Here is a 21,269-nt window from a genome sequence, read left to right as displayed (position 1 = left end):
GTACTGAAAGCATAAGCTACAGCTAGCTAGCACAGCAGTGCATAAAATATGGTGAGTAGCTGACTCAAAGAGAGAGAAAGACAATAGTTTGTTGTACATCGTACACAGGACTTTACATATCGATTGGATTGTGAGTTTACTAACGCATTAGTTCTAGTTTATTGACAATGTTATGTTATATGGTCACAATGACATGTGTAGAGGTAAACGTGTAGAGGTAAACGTTTATGGTGTGAGGGTTTGGCTTGGATAGGTTTTTGTGCCTGGTCACAGACAGCTGTTGTGTTGTGCACTAAAGTTCATAAGCAAAGGGAAAAGGTTAGAGGCGGCGAGCGCGTTGATGAGAGAAGGAATTATACAACGAGCAAAGTGCTGATGCTGTATGTCGCTGCTATGATAATGAACTGAGTGTGCGGGTGATTAGGGGTGTATTCATTGCACCGATTCTTTTGTAAAAGGTTTCTTAAACGGAGGCAAATGGAACGAAACGGGGAGGGACCTACTGTAACGGTTCTCCTCGTCATCTGAGGAAGAGTAGTCAAGATCGGACCAATGTGCAGCGTGGTATGTGTCCATGTTAATATTTAATAAATACACTGAATAACAAAACAACAAAGAGAGTGAACGAAACAGTCCTGTAAGGTGCAAACACACAAAACAACTACCCACAAATCAAGTGGGAAAAACAGGCTACCCAAGTATGATTCTCAATCAGAGATAACGATTGACAGCTGCCTCTGATTGAGAACCATACCAGGCAAAACACATAGAAAACCAAAACAACACAGAGAATGCCCACCCCAACTCACGCCCTGACCAACCTAAACAAGAAACATAACAAAGGAACTAAGGTCAGGACGTGACACCTACCTGAATTTGTCCAATAGAAACAGTTGTTTAGTAAATGTTTTGCAACTGTTTAGACTAATGATTACACCCCAGATCAGCTAAATGCAAGCAAGAGTGTGCAAGGCGTTATTGAAGGTGTCAAATCAATCAAATCAAATTGTATTTGTCACATGCGCCGAATACAAGAGGTGTAGGCCTTACCGTGAAATGCTTACTTACAAGCCCTTAACCAACAATGCAGAGTTAAGAAATATTTACTAAATAAACTAAAGTTACTAAAAAAGTAACACAATAAAATAACAAAAACGAGGCTATATACAGGGGGTACCAGTACCAAGTCAATGTGCAGGGGTACAGGTTAGTTTCTTGAACTGTGCACCTAAGTTCTAAACTTTTATTTGAAGCTAGGTATAGGGTATAGGGAAAATATGAGTATCATGTAGTTGCCTAAACCTATCGATGTTACATTGAACAAGGTGAATGGAATATGAATGAGTCATCCAACATGCTGTAATAGAAATAAGGCCATGCTCATACATTTTTTAATAAAAATTAAAATTGTCCTCCCTCATCTTAAATGGCACCTTCCGCCACTGTAATGTGCGGTTGCACATGTGAGCTTGTGTGTATGAGAGAGTGAATGCGTCTCATCTAGTGTGTGTGTCCACATGCTTACACATGGTGTGTGTGTGCGCATGTGGAAAGACACTACCGTTCAAAAGTTTGGGGTCACATAGAAATTTCCTTGTTTATGAAAGAAAAGCAAATGTTTTGTCCTTTAAAATAACCTAAAATTTATCAGAAATACAGTGCAGACATTGTTAATGTTGTAAATGACTACTATAGCTGGAAACGGCAGATTTTTAATGGAATATCTACATAGGCGTACAGAGGCGCATTATCAGCAACCATCACTCCTGTGTTCCAAAACACCAGTCTCAACATCAACAGTGAAGAGGCCATCATCAGCAACCATCACTCCTGTGTTCCAAAACACCAGTCTCAACATCAACAGTGAAGAGGCCATCATCAGCAACCATCACTCCTGTGTTCCAAAACACCAGTCTCAACATCAACAGTGAAGAGGCCATCATCAGCAACCATCACTCCTGTGTTCCAAAACACCAGTCTCAACATCAACAGTGAAGAGGCCATCATCAGCAACCATCACTCCTGTGTTCCAAAACACCAGTCTCAACATCAACAGTGAAGAGGCCATCATCAGCAACCATCACTCCTGTGTTCCAAAACACCAGTCTCAACATCAACAGTGAAGAGGCCATCATCAGCAACCATCACTCCTGTGTTCCAAAACACCAGTCTCAACATCAACAGTGAAGAGGCCATCATCAGCAACCATCACTCCTGTGTTCCAAAACACCAGTCTCAACATCAACAGTGAAGAGGCCATCATCAGCAACCATCAGCAACCATCACTCCTGTGTTCCAAAACACCAGTCTCAACATCAACAGTGAAGAGGCCATCATCAGCAACCATCACTCCTGTGTTCCAAAACACCAGTCTCAACATCAACAGTGAAGAGGCCATCATCAGCAACCATCACTCCTGTGTTCCAAAACACCAGTCTCAACATCAACAGTGAAGAGATCAGGATGAGCTTTATTCCGTAACAAAATGTTGTTTTTTTTTAAATCAGCCGTTTCCAGCAACAATAATCATTTACAACATTAACAATGCCTACACTGTATTTCTGATTAATTTGACAAAAAATTGCTTTTCTTTCAAAAACAAGGACATTTCTAAGTGACCCCAAACTTTTGAACGGTAGTGTGCGCGCGTGTGTTCATGCTTGTGTGCCTTGGCCACTGATCAAGGTCTCAGCTGCTCTGAGGCTGAGCCCTGGGGCCCTGGGGTGGGTGAGCGGATTAAGCCATCACCATGGAGCAGAGCATGTTTGTGTCCCAATTGGCACCCTATTCTCTATATAGTGTTCTACTTTTGACCAGAACCCTATGGTAGTACACTATATAGAGAATAAGGTGCCATTTGGGATGCAGAGCATGGCTCTCAGTTTTCTCCACGGCCGCCTCCTTTATCACTGCAGATTGGGTCAAATCAACTCCCCATTACCCAGCACCGCTCTTAATCACACGCTGTCTGTGAGGACCGAGCCAGCCAATCTGCCTGCCTGTCTATCTGCCTGTCTGTCTGTCTGCCAGCCTCTCTGCCTGCCTGTCTGCCGCCACAGAGGAACTGAGGCGACACCACGGCACCGGCGACACAGGCATCAGTGAATATCCTCTCTGCCCTTTGTTCTACCACCCCCGTCCTGCTCTAATGACCGGCTGGTATCAAACACAATCAAACGGCTGGTGTCAACCAGCGCTGCTCTGTTCCTCCACTACATCCGTTGCTCCCAGGTTGTGGCTAGTTGATCCCTTTATTAGAGGAAGTATGGCTCTGCTCCATGATAATATTTTAGTCCTCTTTTCTTAGGGCTTTTACGGTGACCGTATTACCACCACACCGGCAGAAACGAGTCATGGCGGCAGTCAAAATCGATGTGACCGTTTAATCACGATAATTAGGCTTCTCCAAGCTCTGATGCTGCTGATCATCATTAGTAGCCTACCAAACATGCTAACTGCCTGGTACTCAGCACTATATTGTCCCTCTAATCACTCTGACATCAATGCAAATGTGATTGAAACTCTAATCAAACACTTCAATTGTATAGCCTATAGAAATGTTGCACAACATGAGAACCCATGAGCTCATGTTGCACAACATTTCTATAGGCTATACAATTGAGTGAGAAAACAGAGTGATGACCTCTATTAAAAAGAAGAGGATCCCACCAGCTTTCTATAGTACTATATATATATATATATATATATATATATATATATATATATATATATATATATATATATATTTCTCAACCTTCCTAATATTAAGCACATTGCTTCTCTTAACAACAGGAGTATAGCCTACCTGTCTGGCATGAAAAAGAACTATGGGAAAGGCGTCCTCTATTCGCTATTTAAGTGCATAGATGACATTTATTTATGTAAAGACCAGATTAAATCAAGAATAGTCTGATGGGTGACAATATTAGCCTATCACTTGTGAGTTATATATTTGCCGCTGGGAAATTTGTGGCATTATCAAGTGCTTGTCAAGCTGTGAGTGAGAGACTGATGGAGAGTGTACAGCCTGTGTAAAAAACAAAGCAGAGCTCATGCATTTCATTCAACTATTTTCAAATTGTCATTAGACTCGCATCTTGCAGCCAAATAATGTATTAGAAATCGAAACATATAGTCCAACATTTGTATCACAACTAAAGTTACGTAAATAGCTAAAATAATCATATAGGAGTACCTGTTTCTATGTTAACCACTCAACACAGAATAGCACATGTGCACACTCCCTGAAATTGTTTGGAGAAAAAATCCTTTCTATTTTATTCAGCTAGGTTCAATTGTATTCTTCATAAATAAATAAATAAATAAATAAATATATATATATATATATATAGTGACCAGGTTACCGAGGAAGGTGACCACCCCGCAGGTGATGCCCTCGGGCACGGGGTACACGGTCTCGAATATATATATAAAATAATGCCACAGAATTATAAGCTAATCTTGTCTACTAAATGAACTAGTGTAGCTCACAGCCATATGACAGAGCCACACCAGGCCCTAACATAACACCTCTTCTGAAACTACTTTGGGACCTGAAGCGTCTTCACTATTATTCTACAATGTAGACAATAAAGAAATAAAGAAAAACCCCGGGTTGAGTAGGTGTGTCCAAACCTTTGACTGGTACTGTACATAACACTCTTATGCTTCTCAGTCCATTAATGAATAGAAAGTAGATCCTAGAGGTATTCTTCAGTCAGAGAGAACACTGTGGGGGTGATATATAGCAAAACTAAATGCATGCTCTTTAACTGATCGCTGCCTGCACCTGCCCGCCTGTCCAACATCACTTCTCTGGACGGTTCTGACTTAGAACATGTGGACAACTACAAATACCTAGGAGTCTGGTTAGACTGTAAACTCTCCTTCCAGACTCACATCAAACATCTCCAATCCAAAGTTAAATCTAGGATTGGCTTCCTATTTCGCAACAAAGCATCCTTCACTCATGCTGCCAAACATACCCTCGTAAAACTGACCATCCTACTGATCCTCGACTTCGGCGATGTCATTTACAAAATAGCCTCCAACACTCTACTTAACAAATTGGATGCAGTCAATCACAGGGCCATCCGTTTTGTCACCAAAGCCCCATATACTACCCACCACTGCGACCTGTACGCTCTCGTTGGCTGGCCCTCGCTTCATTCTCGTCGCCAAACCCACTGGCTCCAGGTCATCTACAAGACCCTGCTAGGTAAAGCTCCCCCCTTAGCTCGCTGGTCATCATAGCAGCACCCACCTGTAGCATGCGCTCCAGCAGGTATATCTCTGGTCACCCCCAAAACCAATTCTTCCTTTGGCCGCCTCTCCTTCCAGTTCTCTGCTGCCAATGACTGGAACGAACTACAAAAATCTCTGAAACTGGAAACACTTATCTCCCTCACTAGCTTTAAGCACCAGCTGTCAGAGCAGCTCACAGATTACTGCACCTGTACATAGCCCATCTATAATTTATCCCGAACAACTACCTCTTTCCCTACTGTATTTATTTATTTTGCTCCTTTGCACCCCATTATTTCTCTCTCTACTTTGCACATTCTTCCACTGTAAATCTACCATTCCAGTGTTTTACTTGCTATATTGTATTTACTTTGCCACCATGTCCTTTTTTGCCTTTACCTCCCTTATCTCACCTCATTTGCTCACATCATATATAGACTTGTTTATACTGTATTATTGACTGTATGTTTGTTTTGCTCCATGTGTAACTCTGTTGTTGTATGTGTCGAACTATTTTGCTTTATCTTGGCCAGGTCGCAATTGTAAATGAGAACTTGTTCTCAACTTGCCCACCTGGTTAAATAATGGTGAAATAAAATAAATAAATATGTTAAAACAGTGACAGATATGATCCACACACAGACAGTGCATCAGGGCCGGGCACAGACCTTTCAGGGGGCAGGTTCTGAAATGGTATTTTAGTATATAGTGATTGGCTAGTCTAGACTACCTGTGTTGGGTTGTTGACGCAGCCGCTCCTCTCTGCCCATTTTGATTTGTTTAACGCTTTTATGGTTACTACATGATTCCATATGTGTTATTTCAGAGTTGCAATGTCTTCACTATGATTCTACAATGTAGAAATTTAGTGAAAAATTGTGAAAATAAAGAAAAACCCTTGAATGAGTAGGTGTGTCCTAACTTTTGACTGGTACCATACTTGAAGCTGCCTCACTACAGAAACAGCTACCTCACTCCTGCTCCTGTGAGCCATTCTGACTAGCACAAGCCAATGGCTACTTACTATATTAAGTCCATGTGTTCCTTCCTGAATCTAAAGGACAAGTCTGCTATTGAAGTATCCATTGTGGCTCTAGGATGCTCTGGGTGTACGCCAGTTGCACTGCCTACATGTAAAATGCTCACTTCCTGACATGGAAACCATGCTCTACCAGGCCTACCTGCAGTGGAGGGTAGGTGTGTGAGCCTGGTTAGACAAGTGAGTGTGAACCAGGTGGAGGCCAGGGAAGCCCCAGCCATCATCAGGACCAGGATGAGCTTCAGCATGCCCCGAATAGAGTCTGCAAACCTGGGGAGAGACAGAGACCGAGTTAGTAAACCTGGAGCACACAGACAGAAACAATCAAAGGATTGTTTGAAACAACAACCAAACAACTCGTATAAACTGGCCTAATTTGGTATGCTTCAGAAATGGCTTAACATGGCATGCTTCCATACACAACTGTGTAAACATGTCTCAGGTAGACTTATATGCCTCCATGTCACCATGCATTAAAAGGAAGCAGACATGGTGACAGGAGAATGTAGCAGTCCATGGGTTACAACTGGTGACAGTTTACAGCCATACACCATGATATGAGCTGATGTAATTTAGATCACCAGTGACTGTGAAGCAAGCAGGCAGATATTTGATGTCTGTTCCTCTCTATCCATCCAGACAAGCTGTCCAAACAAAGCCTCTTGTGTTTTAGCATTCCTCTCAGCATGTGTTGAACCACCAACCCCTGACAGGTTTACTCCTGTCCTCTGGGTATATTTGCCAGCACAGAACGCAGTGTTGGATTCTGAGAATATGAAATGTACTTATTCATGTCACTGAGGGAGAGAGGGTAATGTCAGGATATGTTATTGTTAGCCATCAGGGAGGGATCCTCTGGGAGGAGAAGAGACACAGTCTGGTACCAGGCACCATGACAGCTGTGTGTCGAGTGCAGGGAAGCGATCACGTGGCAGGCATTGATAAGGGGAGAGAGCCATAGATTAGTGATGGAGGGGGGGGGGTCGAGATCAGGTCAGGTCACGTTAGGGGAGAAATAAAAGTTTATGGCCCGTATCACTTAGTAAAGAATGATGTTGTTCAGATGTGTAGGAGGAGACTAAGTCTTTGTCTAATGCAGCTGTATTGATCCTTTGGGAGAATAAGCTTGGTTTGATCTTTCATATGGTCCGTAGAGTTTTTACTCTGAGAATTAGTACCTAACAACACCGTACATATAACCTTTCAGCATCGTACATAGAACCTTTCAACATCGTACATAGAACCTTTCAACATCGTACATAAAACCTTTCAACATCGTACATAAAACCTTTCAACATCGTACATAGAACCTTTCAACATCGTACATAAAACCTTTCAACATCGTACATAAAACCTTTCAACATCGTACATAGAACCTTTCAACATCGTACATAGAACCTTTCAACATCGTACATGTAGAAGCTGGTAGTGGAAAGACACCAATTGCCAATTGTTATGTTGTGCTCAGAAAAGATGCTTCAGAGAGTGTTCAACCTGACAATGAACTATTTATGGAAAGAAAACACAGGAAATGTTTAATAACCATCACAGTCTCTCAGAGTTCAATAAAAGTGTAGTCAGGGAACATATGACAGAAATCAGTTTTGAACAGCCTCTCAGCCAACAAAACTGTTTAGCTTCAAACCATTTATTTTCAGTGAGTTCATTTTAGATTAGACATTCATAGAGGCACTGCAGGCACGTGCACAGAAAGGGGTCTACCTGTGCCCTCCCACCGGCCCTTTGTCATTGTTGTTTTGAACCCACTGCCCCCAAGTCATTGTGAAGTCATCAGGTTTTGCCACCCCACCATTACCCTTACCCTGTACAGAGATTGTGTGCCCAGTATCCAAACATGCATGGCTTGAGCTTGGGAGATGCGCTTACCGGTTGTGTAGCAAGCTACCTACTTTACAAATCAACAGTCCTGCTACAGCAGGATAACCCTTGATTTACATCATCAATATTGGGTCTGGTTGGCTAAGGCAGAAAGACCCAACATCAACAACCCAACACAGGTAGTCTAGACTAGCCAATCACTATATACTAAAATACAGTTTGAGCACCTGCTCCCTGAAAAGGTCTGTGCCCGGCACTGATGCACTGTCTGTGTGTGGACATATCTGTCACTGGTTTAACATATCACCCCCACAGTGTCCTGTCTGACTGAAGAATACATCTAGGATCTACTTTCTATTCATCAATGGGCTGAGAATCATAACAGAATTATGTACACTACTTATTGGAAGTGAACACGTTACATGGATGCTGGACCCTAGAAGTGGGTGCCTTGGTAGGAACAGCAAAGCACTGCCCAACCAAGTCTGCTAACTTTTTCCCTGACCAAAGGACCCCCCTCTCCAACTCTCCCCTGGCTTTGCCAGAGGCTGCGGCCCAGTCAACCCTTCATCTTGTTGGGTAACAGTCCCCTACCTCCACCACCACCACCACCGGTATCATGCATCTTCCCTCTGAAACTCATATCATTTGTGCATTGAAACCATCAATAAATGCAGCATGACTGAATCTAAGTAGCATAATTCAAGACTCCTTTATGCCCTACAAAGTCAGCTGACAAGACAGGAGAATAAACATATCTTGTTGTGAGGTAATGTCTCAACTAAAAGCACATAAATTACAGTTGTGTCAGATTTATTGGCATGAAGATAGTGAGGCTTGAATATTCTGTAGCATCAGATTCTCCTCTGGCTAACCTCAGAAATAATTCATTTCTTATTCCATTTGATATAATAATTACCAGGTCTATTTGTCTCTATTCTGATCTAAGACAAGGGCATGGACTGAATGACCGAACCAGTCAAACATGTTAAATTTTTTGTCATTTGGCAGATGCTCAAATCCAGAGCGATTTACAATAGTGAGTGCATACATTTTCATATTGGTCCCCCATGGGAATCAAACCCACAACCCTGGCGATGCAAGCACCATGCTCGACCAACTGAGTCACACAGGACCACGGAATGATATCACCGAGTGACAACGGCCATCACTAGCCCCCCATAATAGGCCAAATTCAGTAACTTTAATTACTCATTTTAAATCTCTTTTTCATCTAAACATAAATACATGATCATTTTTCAAGTCTTTAATGTGAGTCAGTGTGGGTAAAAACTCTCCCTTCCCCTCACCCTCTCCCCCCGACTTCCTCTTCCCCCTTCTTCTCCCCCTTCCTCGATTAATTCAATTGAATGGCTTTATTGGCACGGGAAACATACAGTTGAAGTCGGACGTTTATACATACACCTTAGCCAAATACATTTAAACTCAGTTTTTCACAATTCCTAACATTTAACCCCACTAAAAGGTCTCTGTCTTAGGTCAGTTAGGATCACCACTTTATTTGAATTATGTGAAATGTCAGAATAATAGCACAGAGAATGATTTATTTCAGCTTTTAGTTCTTTCATCACATTCCCAGTGGGTCAGAAGTTTACATACACTCAATTAGTATTTGGTAGCATTGCCTTTAAATTGTTTAACTTGGATCAAATGTTTCGGGTAGCCTTCCACAAGCCTCCCACAATAGGTTGGGTGAAGTTTGGCCCATTTCTCCTGTCAGAGCTGGTGTAACTGAGTCAGGTTTGTATGCCTCCTTGCTCACGCACACTTTTTCACTTCTGCCCACAAATGTTCTATAGGATTGAGGTCAGGGGTGTGTGATGGCCACTCCAATACCTTGACTTTGTTGTCCTTAAGCCATTTTGCCACAACTTTGGAAGTGTGCTTGGGGTCATTGTCCATTTGGAAAACCCATTTGCGACTAAGTGTTAACTTCCTGACTGATGCCTTGAGATGTTGCTTCCTTTTGGGTTATGTCGATATGACTCGTTTTACTAAGGATATAGATATTTTTGTACCCCTTTCTTCCAGAATCTTCACAAGATAATTTGCTGTTGTTCTGGGATTGATTTGCACTTTTCGCACCAAAGTACATTCATCTCAAGGAGACAGAACACGTCTCCTTCCTGAGTGGTATGACGGCTGCGTGGTCCCATGGTGTTTATACTTGCGTACTATTGTTTGTAAAGATGAATGTGGTACCTTCATTACTCCCAAGGATGAACCAGACTTGTGGAGGTCTACAATTTTTTTGGGGAGGTCTTGGCTGATTTCTTTTATTTTTCCTATGATGTCAAGCAAAGAGGCACTGAGTTTGAAGGTAGGCCTTGAAATACATCCACAGGTACACCTCCAATTCAGAAGCTTACAAAGCCATGACATAATTGTCTGGAATTTTCCAAACTGTTTAAAGGCACAGTCAACATTGTGTATGTAAACTTCTGACCCACTGGAATTGTGATACAGTGAATTATAAGTGAAATAATCTGTCTGTAAACAATTGTTGGAAAAATGACTTGTGTCATGCAAAGCAGATGTCCTAACCGACTTGCCAAAACTATAGTTTGTTAACAAGAAATCTGCGGAGTGGTGGTTGAAAAATAAATTAATGACTCCAACCTGTGTATGTAAACTTCAGACTTCAACTGTATGTTAACATTGCCAAAGCAAGTGACATAGATAAAACAAAAGTGAAATAAACAATAAAAAATGAACAGTAAACATTACACATAAAAGTTTCAAAAGAACAAAGACATTTCTCTCTCTCCCCTTCTCCTCCCCCTTTTATTTGGGAGCATGTGTGTGTGCGCGTGTATGTGTTGGGGAGTGTTTTTTGGCCATCACAAAGCGCATCCCATGAAGCAAACTACTTTGTACCAGGCATGACTCCAAAACCATCATTAAGTTTGCTGAAGACACAACTGATCATAGGCAACGACGAAACAAGCTATAGGGAGGTCAGAGACCTGACCATGTGGTGCCAGGACAACAACCTCTCCCTCAACGTAATCAAGACAAAGGAGATGATTGTGGACCACAGGAAAATGAGGACCGAGCAGCCCCCATTCTCATCGACGGGGCCGTAGTGGAGCAGGTTGAGAGCTTCAAGTTCCTTGGCGTCCACATCACCAACAAACTAACATGGTCCAAGCACACCAAGAAAGTCATGAAACATATTCCCTCTGAGGAGACTGAAAAGATTTGGCATGGGTCCTCAGATCCTCAAAAGGCTCTACAGCTGCACCAACGAGAGCATCCTGACGGATTACATCGCTGCCTGGTATGGCAACAGCTCGGCCTCTGACCGCAAGGCACTAGCTTCCTGCCATCCAGGCCCTCTATACCAGGCGGTGTCAGAGGAAGGCCCTAAAAATTGTCTAAGACTCTAGCCACCATAGTCATAGACTGTTCTCTCTGCTACCGAAAGGCAAGCGGTACCGGAGCGCCAAGTCGAGGTTCAAAATGCTTCTTAACAGCTTCTAACCCCAAGCCATAAGACCCCTCCCCCCTTCTATGCTGCTGCTACTCTCTGTTATTATCTATGCATAGTCACTTTAATAACTCTACCTACATGTACATATTAAGTCAATTACCTCGACCCCGGTGCCCTCGCACATTGACTCTATACCGGTACCCCCTGTATATAGCCCAGCTATTGTTATTTACTGCTGCTCTTATTTGTTACTCTTATCTGTTACTTTTTGTTTTTAGGTATTTTCTTAACCACATCATTGGTTAAGGGCTTGTAAGTAATCATTTCACTGTAAGGTTTACACCTGTTGTATTCAGCATTAATGTGTGCTCAGTGTTAATGTGTGCTCTGTAATGTAACTCAGCAGCTCTATCAGCAGAAAAACAGTAGGCAAAGGATCATTAATGGTGTCAGCAAGGATCCAGTGCTAGGTAACCGGGGAATCTGTTACTGCGCTTCCCAAACACATCACCTATCATGGCAACACACACACACACACACACACACACACACCTCCCTTAGCTAACCCCCAACAGATGGCCAATTTAGCCAGACGTGAGGAGGAAGCCAATCAACTGCGTGACAGAGACTCATTAATGAGTTAGTTCTCCCCCTCTGTTCCATTTCTGTTTCTCTCCTACAATGCAAATCTAGAACCCTGTTTCTGTTTCAACTTTCTGTTGCATATAACTGGAGGTTGCAAACAGAGGCAAACCTTACCCAAACCTCATTAAACCTGGATCGACCCCAAACAAATAACATATTTGAGTAAGTTTGCAACAGCAGGAAAATAATTAATTAATGAACATTTTTGTAGGGGCTGATACATTTTTTAATTCAAAGTTGGAATTACAAACTTCAGAACATTTTAAAACCTCAAATACACTACAAATGTTACATTTCCTACAACAGGGTGATCAAATTAAGATCCTACATGTGTAGATTTTCTCCAGCCTATACCAAGAACAGAATACTTCCATGAATCAATAATGTAGAGTCATGGTCTAATTTTCCTAATTACAGCGCTGTGAGACGTTGGCCCTGCCTGGAAGTGCTGATTGGGCCGGGCGATGAATATATATCTTTCAGCTAGACGACTGATGCCTTCCTTCTGCATAGTCCACCGTTTGGGGCCTACGGTGTATGGCTCTATCCACCAGCTACACGGACATGACCTACTGCATTACTATTCACTCATTCATCTCCCTTCGTCTATCACAACCATGGACTTAATACATTGAGATTGAGATAGAGACAGCGAGACAGAGAGAGGGGTGGAGGGAAAGAGTGGAGCTAAGGGGTTTGAGTGTACATCCCAAATTGCACCCTTTTCCCTATGTAGTGCACAAGTTTTGACCAGGACTCATAGGCATTTGGGATACAGCCTGAGACTCCTAACCCCCACCCCACCCCCTTCAAAAAAACAAACATCCTCTGCCTCTTAAAAACAAACCTGGCGAAGCATTTTTCATTATTGATATCACTAAATACTGAAATGTGACAAGGTTAGAGAACCAGACTGGAATGCAGAACAAGCAGAGAGAGTCCAGGGACAGAGTAGTACACCCGTTTATTCCTGTCAACATATTCTTGTGAACATATTGCTGTGAACATACTTAGCAATGGTTTCTAGTTGCTAATCTTGTTGACAGGCCTTGGAGGCAGAGCCAAAGCTATTACGACCAAACATGGACCGTATATTTTCATGCATACTTAATTTGACGATACTAAACGAGTGTATGCTTATCCTCTAATTTGACGGCTCACCAGGTCCAGGGAGATCATTTAGGGCTGAATTTATGAGACAAGCCTATTACTAGGAGGATCTCTCCTCACACTCCGCTGGACACAGCTAGCTGTTTGTAGTCTGGCACAGTACAAGCACAGCCTAACTGCAGACAAGAGTGGGCCTACTGTAGACAGCATCCAGGGCCAGATTGACTGGATGAGGCCTACTGTAGACAGCATCCAGGGGCCAGATTCAGACTGAATGAGGCCTACTGTAGACAGCATCTAGGGGCCAGATTCAGACTGGACGAGGCCTACTGTAGACAGCATCCAGGGGCCAGATTCAGACTGGACGAGGCCTACTGTAGACAGCATCCAGGGGCCAGATTCAGACTGGACAAGGCCTACTGTAGACAGCATCCAGGGGCCAGATTCAGACTGGACGAGGCCTACTGTAGACAGCATCTAGGTGCCAGATTCAGACTGGACGAGGCCTACTTTAGACAGTATCTAGGGGCTAGATTCAGACTGGACAAGGCCTACTGTAGTAGACAGCATATTTTATCCAGATTCAGACTGGATGAGGCCTACTGTAGACAACATCTAGGGGCAAGATTCAGACTGGATGAGGGCTACTGTAGACAGTATCTAGAGGCTAGATTCAGACTGGACGAGGCCTACTCTAGACAGTATCTAGAGGCTAGATTCAGACTAGACGAGGCCTACTGTAGACAGTATCTAGAGGCTAGATTCAGACTAGACGAGGCCTACTGTAGACAGCATCTAGAGGCCTGATTCATTTACATTTTACATTTAAGTCATTTAGCAGACGCTCTTATCCAGAGCGACTTACAAGTTAATTTTTACCTTTATTTAACCAGGCAAGTCAGTTAAGAACACATTCTTATTTTCAATGACGGCCTGGGAACAGTGGGTTAACTGCCTGTTCAGGGGCAGAACGACAGATTTGTACCTTGTCGGCTCGGGGGTTTGAACTCACAACCTTCCGGTTACTAGTCCAACGCTCTAACCACTAGGCTACCCTGCCGCCCCATTCACAATTGAGATAAGCATACTCAACTTAAATCCTTCAATGATTTCAGGACTTTTGAGGAATTTGAATTAAGCCTGTGGATCATAATCCATAATTCCCGCTGTGAGCCTTTTAGGACATCATATTCTAGACAGTCTATAACAATAGCAGTCCAACATTATCACATTACCATAGCATGTTGGAGGCAGAAATGATCTGCTGTTTCAGTTGCTTACCTGGCCATGGCCACTCCAAATACACAGCCGCCCACGACAGACCAGAACCCAATCCAGCCAGCATCCACCTGTAGAGAGAGAGGGGGAGAATTTGAATCTTTTAAATTCCCTTTATTGGGTGAAGATGCCTACAGGACATCCACTTTCAACCCTCAGACATCATTTAGCACCACGCTCATGTGTACCAGCCTGTAAGAAAAACACCAGTTTGAAGGGACAACTCCAGATCCCCCTCAACACCTCCAAAACAAATGTTGTGTGGTTTGGTAAGAAGAACGCTCCCCACAGGTGTGATTACTACCTCTGAGGGTTTAGAGCTTGAGCTAGTCCCCTCATATAAGTACTTGGGAGTATGGCTAGACGGTACACTGTCCTTCTCTCAGCACATATCAAAGCTGCAGGCTAAATTTAAATCTAGACTTGGTTTCTATCATAATCGCTCCTCTTTCACCCCAGCTGCCAAACTAACCCTGATTCAGATGACCATCCTACCCGTGCTAGATTACGGACACGTAATTTATAGATCGGCAGGTAACGGTGCTCTCGAGTGGCTAGATGTTCTTTACCATTCGGCCATCAGATTTGCCACCAATGCTCCTTATAGGGCGCATCACTGCACACTAACCTCCTCTGTAAACTGGTCATCTCTGTATACCCATCGCAAGACCCACTGGTTGATGCTTATTTATAAAACGCTCTTTGCCCTCACTCCCTCCTATCAGAGATATCTACTGCAGCCCTCATCCTCCACATACAACACCTGTTCTGCCAGTCACATTCTGTTATATGTCCCCAAAGCAAACACATCCCTGGCGCGCTCGTCTTTTCAGTTCGCTGCAGCTAGCTGCAACAAACACTCAAACTGGACAGTTCTCAATCTCTTCATTCAAAGACTCAATCATGGACACTTTCTGACAGTTGTGGCTGTTTTATGTGATGTATTGTTGTCTCTACCTTCTTAACCTTTGTGCTGTAGTCTGTGCCCAATGTTTGTATCATGTTTTGTGCTGCTACCATGTCGTGCTGCTGCCATGTTGTGTTGCTACCATGCTGTGTTGTCATGTGTTTCTGCCTTGTTAAGTTAGGTCTCTCTTTATGTAGTGTTGTCTCTCCTGTCGTGATGTGTGTTTTCTCCTAGATTTTATTTTTCATCGCCAGCCCTCGTCCCAGCAGGAAGTCTTTTGCCTTTTGGTAGGCCGTCATTGTAAATAAGAATTTGTTCTTAACTGACTTGCCTGGTTAAATAAAAGGTTAAATGCAATTTTAATAAAAATCAACAGAGCATAATGGTCCCTTAAGACAATAGAGAGAGATTGAGATCGAGAGAGAAAGAGAGCGAGAGAGAGAGGGGGGAGAAAGAATTAGAGGGGAGAGAGACAGAGATTCCGTTATTATTCCATGTTCAATATGCCATACACGGCTCAGAGGACCTAGGGTAGACAGACAGCAGGCTCAGAGTGTCTGAAGACCGGGGAAACCTGTCAATCAGGCCCAGGGTAAATTGAAGCCCTGTATTTTGAAAGTGGAATTGGAGTCAATGGAAACAGCTGGTGATGTCAGCATGATGTTTCATCACAGACAAATGCCTGCTCTGACAGATAGAGACGGAGAAGAGAGGACAGACGTCATGACCATGGTTGTGTTCAGTAAAGAGAAAACAGAGTGAAACAGAGAGGCACTACCTCAACTTGTCCAATATGAAGAGATATGTAAGCTTTGCGTTGCGAAAAGTTTTGACACGGTGTTCTCCCCTGAACTTGACCCAGGGCCTACTGTTGCAGTATCAGTATGAGAGGCTGACTGCATCACAGATGGAGGCCAGTGAGTCAACCTTACGTGCGCGCACATGCACACACATGGCCCCATTCATTCTTTCCTTTACACGGATCAGTCGTCCTGGTCCCTTTGCAGAAAAACAGCCCCAAAGCATGATGTTTCCACCCCCATGCTTCACAGTAGGTATGGTGTTCTTTGGATGCAACTCAGCATTCTTTGTCCTCCAAACACGACGAGTTGAGTTTTTACCAAAAAGTTCTATTTTGGTTTCATCTGACCATATGACATTCTCCCAATCTTCTTCTGGATCATCCAAATGCTCTCTAGCAAACTTCAGACGGGCCTGGACATGTATTGGCTTAAGCAGGGGGACACGTCTGGCACTGCAGGATTTGAGTCCCTGGCAGCGTAGTGTGTTACTGATGGTAGGCTTGGTAACTTTGGTCCCAGCTCTCTGCAGGTCATTCACTAGGTCCCCTGTGTGGTTCTGGGATTTTTGCTCACCATTCTTGTGATCATTTTAACCCCACGGGGTGAGATCTTACGTGGAGCCCCAGATCGAGGGAGATTATCAGTGGTCTTGTATGTCTTTCATTTCCTAATAATTGCTCCCACAGTTGATTTCTTCAAACCAAGCTGCTTACCTATTGCAGATTCAATCTTCCCAGCCTGGTGCAGGTCTACAATTTTGTTTCTGGTGTCCAGCTCTTTGGTCTTGGCCATAGTGGAGTTTGGAATGTGACTGTTTGAGGTTGTGGACAGGTGTCTTTTATACTGATAACAAGTTCAAACAGGTGCCATTAATACAGGTAACGAGTGGAGGACAGAGGAGCCACTTAAAGAAGAAGTTACAGGTGTGTGAGAGCCAGAAATCTTGCTTGTTTGTAGGTGACCAAATACTTATATTCCACCATGATTTGCAAATAAATTCATAAAAAAAATCCTACAATGTGATTTTCTCGATTTTCTTTTCTCATTTTGTCTTTCATAGTTGAAGTGTACCTATAATGAAAATTACAGGCCTCTCTCATCTTTTTAATTGGGAGAACTTGCACAATTGGTGGCTGACTAAATACTTTTTTGCCCCACTGTATGAGTCAACAAGATGAGACCAGAACGTACAGAAGAGGTCTTGAGGCCATTTCTAAACGTTTCTAGCAACGGCACAAAAGGTTCTTGATATCACGTTAATGCTCACTTCAATTTGAGAACTTGAACGCAAATCATTCTGTAAGCTATTTGAGTGTCAAAGAAGAAATCATTGCATTTTGTGTGTGTGTGGTTAATTAACTGAAATATGCTCAGTGCTAGCTGCACCTGTGCAGACCTGATTTGTGCCGTGCTCAGCTTAATCATGCGTGTTGTTACTACTATGTCAATAACCAGGAAATGGTTGCCTTTGCCATGCTGACATTTTGTACACTGTGGAAGACAAGGCTTCAGGTTCTTGGCACATTCCCTTATTCGTTTTTCTGTTATTCTCTCTCGTTTCTAAGCCTTTTAAGACAGTTATCATGACACTGTGGGTTTAGCACAACAGGGGTAACCACAGACAGCTTCAAAAGACACAATGGAAGTGACAGTTGGTACACTGTTTGTCTGTCTGGAGGCATAACCAACCACCCGGACTGGACCCATATTCACAAAGCATCTAAGAGAGTAGGTGTTTTGATCTAGGATACATTATTATTTAAAAAGGCTAAACTGATCCTCGATTAGCATTCCTACTCTGAAATGCCCAGCGGTTACACTACACTGTCTGTCTGCAGAATTAAAGGAGACATTTTACAACCAAACCTCTCTTTATGTAAATGACATGTTATAGAAATGTCTAGAAACCTTTTTTGTGATTTTCCATGTTTTTGATAAACTTACCCCAAACAGCAAATCACTTTCTTATCCCCGTTGTGTAGTATGGGGGCCCCAAAAAACAAAAACACACAAATATATCCTTTTAGAAAAGGCAAAGCTCTCAGTATAGTGATACAGGTCTTTAGATTCTGTACACATGAAATTGTGTCATTCCAAACTTTATCTGCAACGTTATTTTCCATTTTGTAGCCCAGGAAAAGTACCAGGAGTTCACAACAGTGACTTTCCCAGTGCAGAAAGATTCTCTGTAATCAGAAAGCTGATGTCGCTGTGTTCTCACGTGAAGTATCAACCTTCAGAGGGTTTTTTCCTGCGTAACGACTTAATGGCCACCCTCCATTAACGGACCAATTAGATATGAGTGATTAACGCAGGGTGGGACCTTGTTCTTAATTAAAGCGATGCTAATTGCGTACAACGACACAGAGACACTTAGCTACGTGCTTCAGGACACTGTCTGGTCCAGCATTGGGCTGGGTGTCTGAAGGGAGGGAGGGTTCCTGCACTCCACCCAGTACTAAGTTTCAGCTACAGCCACTTGCCCAGTCCCATCCATCCATCCATCCATCCATCCATCCATCCATCCCAAACCCCTTCACTCATCCCCAGCCCCCCCATCCTTATCTGCAGCCCCCCATCCTCATCCCCAGCCCCCCATCCTTATCCACAGTCCCCCCATCCTCATCCCCAGCCCCCCCATCCTTATCTGCAGCCCCCCCATCCTCATCCCCAGCCCCCCCATCCTCATCCCCAGCCCCCCCATCCTTATCCCCAGCCCCTAGCTGCTGCAAGGTCCTCTACCCAGCCCAATCCCCTCAACCTGTTCCCATCCCCTTCAACCTGTCCCCATCACTCTCAAACTGTCCCTGTCCCCATCCCCCTCAACCTGTTCCCATCCCCCTCAACCTGTTCCCATCCCCTTCAACCTGTCCACATCCCCCTCAACCTGTACCTGTCCCCATCCCCCTCAACCTGTTCCCACCCCTCTCAACCTGTCCCCATCCCCATCAACCTGTTCCCATTCCCCTCAACCTGTCCCTGTCCCCATCCCCCTCAAACCTCCCCAGCCCCATCCACCTCAAACCTCCCCTTCCCCATCCACCTCAAACCCCCCCAGCCCCAGCCCCCTCAAACCTCCCCAGCCCCATCCACCACCAACCTCCCCAGCCCCATCCACCACCAACCTCCCCAGCCACCTACCTCCACCCTCCCCAGCCCCTCCAACCTCCCCAGCCACCTACCTCCACCCTCCCCAGCCCCCTCCAACCTCCCCAGCCACCTACCTCCACCCTCCCCAGCCCCCTCCAACCTCCCCAGCCACCTACCTCCACCCTCCCCAGCCCCCTCCAACCTCCCCCAGCACCATCCACCTCAGCACCATCCACCCCAGCCACCTCCACCCTCCCCAGCCCCATCCACCCAAACCTCCCCAGCCCCAGCCACCCCCAGCCCCATCAGCCACCTCCACCCCAGCCACCTCCCCAGCCCCATCCACCTCAAACCACTTCCAGCCCCATCCACCTCAAACCTCCCCAGCCCCAGCCACATCCCCATCCATCCATCACCACCCTCCCCAGCCACCTCCAGCCCCATCCCCAGCCCCAGCCACCTCAAACCTCCCTTCCCAGCCCCATCCACCCTCCCCAGCCCCCCACCCCCCCAGTCCCACCACCACAAACCCCATCCACCTCCTCCACCCTCCCCAGCCCCATCCAGCACCATCCACCTCAAACCTCCCCAGCCCCATCCACCTCAAATCCTCCACTCCCCCTCCCCAGCCACCACCTCCACCCTCCCCAGCCCCAGCCACCTCCCCAGCACCATCCACCTCCACCAGTCCCCTCCCCAGACCCATCCACCTCCACCCTCCCCAGCCCCAGCCACCTCCACCAGCCCCAGCCACCTCAAACCTCCCTCCCCAGCCCCAGCCACCTCCACCCTCCCCAGCCCCATCCACCTCCACCCTTCCCCAGCCACCTCCACCTCCACCCTCCCCAGCCCCATCCACCTCCCCAGCCCCATCCCCTCCAGCCCCCCAGCCACCTCCACCCTCCCCAGCCCCAGCCACCTCCACCCTCCCAAGCCCCATCCACCTCCACCCTTCCCCAGCCCCAGCCACCTCCACCCTCCCTAGCCCCAGCCACCTCCAACCTCCTCCCACCTCCCCCTAGCCCCATCCACCTCAAACCTCCTCCCCTCCCCCTAGCCCCATCCACCTCCACCCTCCCCAACCCCAGCCCCATCCACCAACCCCAGCCCCATCCACCCTCCCCAACCCCAGCCACCTCAAACCTCCCTCCCCAGCCACCTCCACCAGCCCCCTCCCCTCCCCAGCCCCATCCACCTCCACATCACCAGCCCCATCCACCCTCCCCAGCCACCTCAAACCTCCCCAGCACCATCCACCTCCACTCTCCCCAGCACCCTCCCCAGTCCCATCCACCACAAACCTCCTCCTCCCCAACCCCAGCCACCTCCACCAGCCACCTCAAACCTCCCCAACCCCATCCACCCCCACCCTCCCCAGCCCCATCCACCTCCACAGCCCCATCCACCTCCACCCTCCCCAGTCACATCACCAGCCCCATCCACCTCCACCCTCCCCAGCCTCCTCCACCCTCCCCAGCACCATCCACCCCCTCCCCAGCACCCTCCCCAGTCCCATCCACCACAAACCTCCTCCACCAGCCACCTCCACCCTCCCCAGCCCCATCCACCCCCTCCCCAGTCCCATCCACCACAAACCTCCTCCACCAGAAAAACAAAGTGGTCACCTTATCAGGGAAAGAAAGAAAAAGAAAGACTGCTTTGTCTACAGGAACGCAGATTGAAAACAGCATTTGATATCTGCAGAACATAGCCTGTTCATGAGAACAGCAGAGACGAGCACAGCCGCTGCAGTGGCTGGAGTGACACGGCAGCACTAACATTGGCAAGTGGCATTTGATTGGCGAAGTGGAGAGCAGCTGAGAGGGAGGCAGTGAAGGGGGATGAGGGGCTAAAGCAGCA

At 45.6% G+C, this 21,269-nt stretch overlaps 1 protein-coding gene across 1 annotated transcript in view; it reads right to left on the bottom strand.

Moving 5' to 3' along the window:
• The window catches only part of LOC135547585 (solute carrier family 49 member 4 homolog), an 82,064-nt gene that overhangs the window by 18,506 nt on the left and 42,289 nt on the right, over positions 1–21,269 (bottom strand). The window contains exons 6-7 of the mRNA XM_064976712.1: positions 14,613–14,680; positions 6,426–6,553 (exon numbers count right to left, since the gene is read on the bottom strand). Of these exons, the coding sequence (XP_064832784.1) occupies positions 6,426–6,553; positions 14,613–14,680 (196 nt within the window). The remainder of the gene's footprint in view (positions 1–6,425; positions 6,554–14,612; positions 14,681–21,269) is intronic.

The sequence above is a fragment of the Oncorhynchus masou genome, chromosome 10, assembly GCF_036934945.1.
Source record: "Oncorhynchus masou masou isolate Uvic2021 chromosome 10, UVic_Omas_1.1, whole genome shotgun sequence".
NCBI classification, from domain to species: domain Eukaryota; kingdom Metazoa; phylum Chordata; class Actinopteri; order Salmoniformes; family Salmonidae; genus Oncorhynchus; species Oncorhynchus masou.
The sequence above is the reverse complement of the archived record's forward strand: the minus strand, read 5'-3'. Positions and strand labels throughout refer to the sequence as shown.